At 36.9% G+C, this 2,244-nt stretch overlaps 1 protein-coding gene across 1 annotated transcript; it reads right to left on the bottom strand.

Moving 5' to 3' along the window:
* Nucleotides 1-389: 389 nt before the first annotated feature.
* LOC121210833 (putative elongation of fatty acids protein DDB_G0272012) lies at nt 390-1,612 on the bottom strand. Its single transcript, XM_041082536.1, has one exon. The coding sequence runs from the start codon at nt 1,437-1,439 to the stop codon at nt 591-593; it is 849 nt and encodes a 282-aa protein (XP_040938470.1). The 5' UTR covers nt 1,440-1,612; the 3' UTR covers nt 390-590.
* Between the last annotated feature and the right edge of the window lie 632 nt (nt 1,613-2,244).

Genomic DNA, 2,244 nt, shown 5'->3' with positions numbered 1-2,244 from the left:
ATTGATATACACAGTTAAGTTGTAACAATAATTGCTAATATTATTTATTTATATTATATTATACAGCGATCAAAAAGGGGTAGGACAGAGGAAGGCGACATCCTTCTGACAATGTTATTTACTCTTCTGCTTACCATATTTAATTTAGGGACCATACCACAACTCTCAATATTGACAAATATTCGATTTTCTTCCTTTATTAATTTTCAATTACTTTTCTTCGAATGATGAAATGAAAATGCATTTGCAATGCTGCATACACTGTTCGATCATTATATATATGTGGCTAAAAAAAGGAAAATTGCATGCAATAATGAACATGAATCATGGCGAACATTTAAGCATACAATCCAATATATATACTAGTTCAGAAGATTAATCAATAATAATTAATAATCAAAGCACTCTAGTCTTGAATGGAAACTAAGATGGGATACACTGGTGAACAATCAATTGAAAATGTAAAAAGTAAATCATTTATGATAATGCACTTCTGGAAATGTGCATATTTGTTTTTTTTTCCTTCCCTAACTCAAAATTTTTTTTCTAAGTATAAAATGAAAAAGAAATAAGCATTGGAGACCTTAAATTTAGGCATTCTTGACCTTGGGGGAGTAATTTTTAGCATGAAAATCTGAGAATAAGAACAAAAGAGAAACGATGAAGGCTGCATTGAAGCACCAACTCAAAATCCCTGAGCAGCCTGGACCAGTGAAATGGTAGAAGGCAAGCATCGCCATTATCAAAAAGCTAGACCAGAACTGCACCAGCTGGAAATCTGTGACCATTTTCTTCCACCTTGGGCGAACCCCAAGGGTGCACATCAAGTAATAAGCGTACATCACAACATGGACGGTGCAGTTGGTGACCAGCACCATCGAGAAAGAAGATTGGGCGCTGTTGACGCACACGTAAGACATGATGACCACCATCGAGTGATGGTAGACGTGAAGAAACGACAACCTTTTCATGGAGTTACCGAGGATGATCAAAAGGGTATCCATGAATTCAACGATCTTGGAGAGGTAAAATATGTAGCCCCAGAAAAAGAGAGGTCCAGATGGTGACGTGCGCTTAGGGAAACAAACGAGGGTCTTGAAGTTAGGCACTTGGGAAAAGATTGAGACGAGGCAACCAAGGGCCATGATGAAAGAAAGTGTGACGAGGAAGAGGTTGTGAAGGGCTGAGATTGATTTGAGGACTGGACGTGCAAGGGAAGGACGAGATACCTGGGAAAGAATGAATGTGAAGGAAATGTAACACAAAACAGTAAGGGCGAGAAAACGTTGGGAGGAGGCTGGAGTTTGGCCATTGTTCCATGAAAACCCCAGGATTTTGGGATGATTCACCAGCAAATCTTCAAAGGTTGGGAAAAAGGGTTGTCTGACAACCAAGCTTCTAACAGTTGTGAAAAGGGTAGGGAAAAATGGTATTTCCATTGTCTTAATTCCCTTTGCAAAACTCTTGTAGTTGATGCTAGGCCGAGAGGGAGTGAAGTGAGCTAGCTAGGAGAGAAATCGGAAATGGTGTGTGAAGACATAAAGGCCAATGGCATTGGATTTTTAAGCAATGAAAAGTTACTTAAATCACTTGATGGATAAATTTTAATTTTGATTTTTTTTATCTGGTTTTAAAACGGTCGCCAATCGATCAATATCATAGCTGGCTGAAACATTGATCAACCAACAAAGCTCCCATCACATCCCATTGCATTCATCGATACCTACTTACTTTTATCTTTATATTATGGGTCCTCAGTCCTCACTAATGAATTCATTTATCACCACCCTACCATCTACTCTGTTTTTCTTAATTTTTCCCTTTATAAATATCGGGTACGTTTTTGTTAATTACTCATATATCCAATTCAATTCATTGTTGGATGGCAAGGTTGAGGCTCCGAAAACTTTGAGTTTAACCTTATGTTAATGTGTGGACTTTCTTCAAGATTTATTTTGGTTAGTTTGATTTGAGTTAACAATTTAGGTCGGTTCTTTTAATAGCAATAAAACCCTATGCCTGCAGGGCTTTATTTAAAGATGATGAATCACATTGCAAGCACTAATATAACTTCAACCAATTCAAGAATTGTTACCGCTTTAATCTTTAATCTTGAAATAACTCTTGGTTTGCACTTTGTTCTACCTATGATATTCGACCAATTGGTGGAATAACAAAACTTAGTTTTGCTGTTCAAAAAATAGTATCATTCTATCTTTTTGTTGGAACAGAAGTTGAGATAGA

This window comes from Gossypium hirsutum, chromosome A12 (assembly GCF_007990345.1).
Source record: "Gossypium hirsutum isolate 1008001.06 chromosome A12, Gossypium_hirsutum_v2.1, whole genome shotgun sequence".
Classification (NCBI taxonomy): domain Eukaryota; kingdom Viridiplantae; phylum Streptophyta; class Magnoliopsida; order Malvales; family Malvaceae; genus Gossypium; species Gossypium hirsutum.
This window is presented reverse-complemented; position numbering and strand designations above follow the sequence as displayed.

Excerpts from the sequence above, each read along its gene's own strand:
- LOC121210833 (XM_041082536.1), bottom strand. The coding sequence starts at position 1,439 with ATGGAAATACCATTTTTCCCTACCCTTTTCACAACTGTTAGAAGCTTG.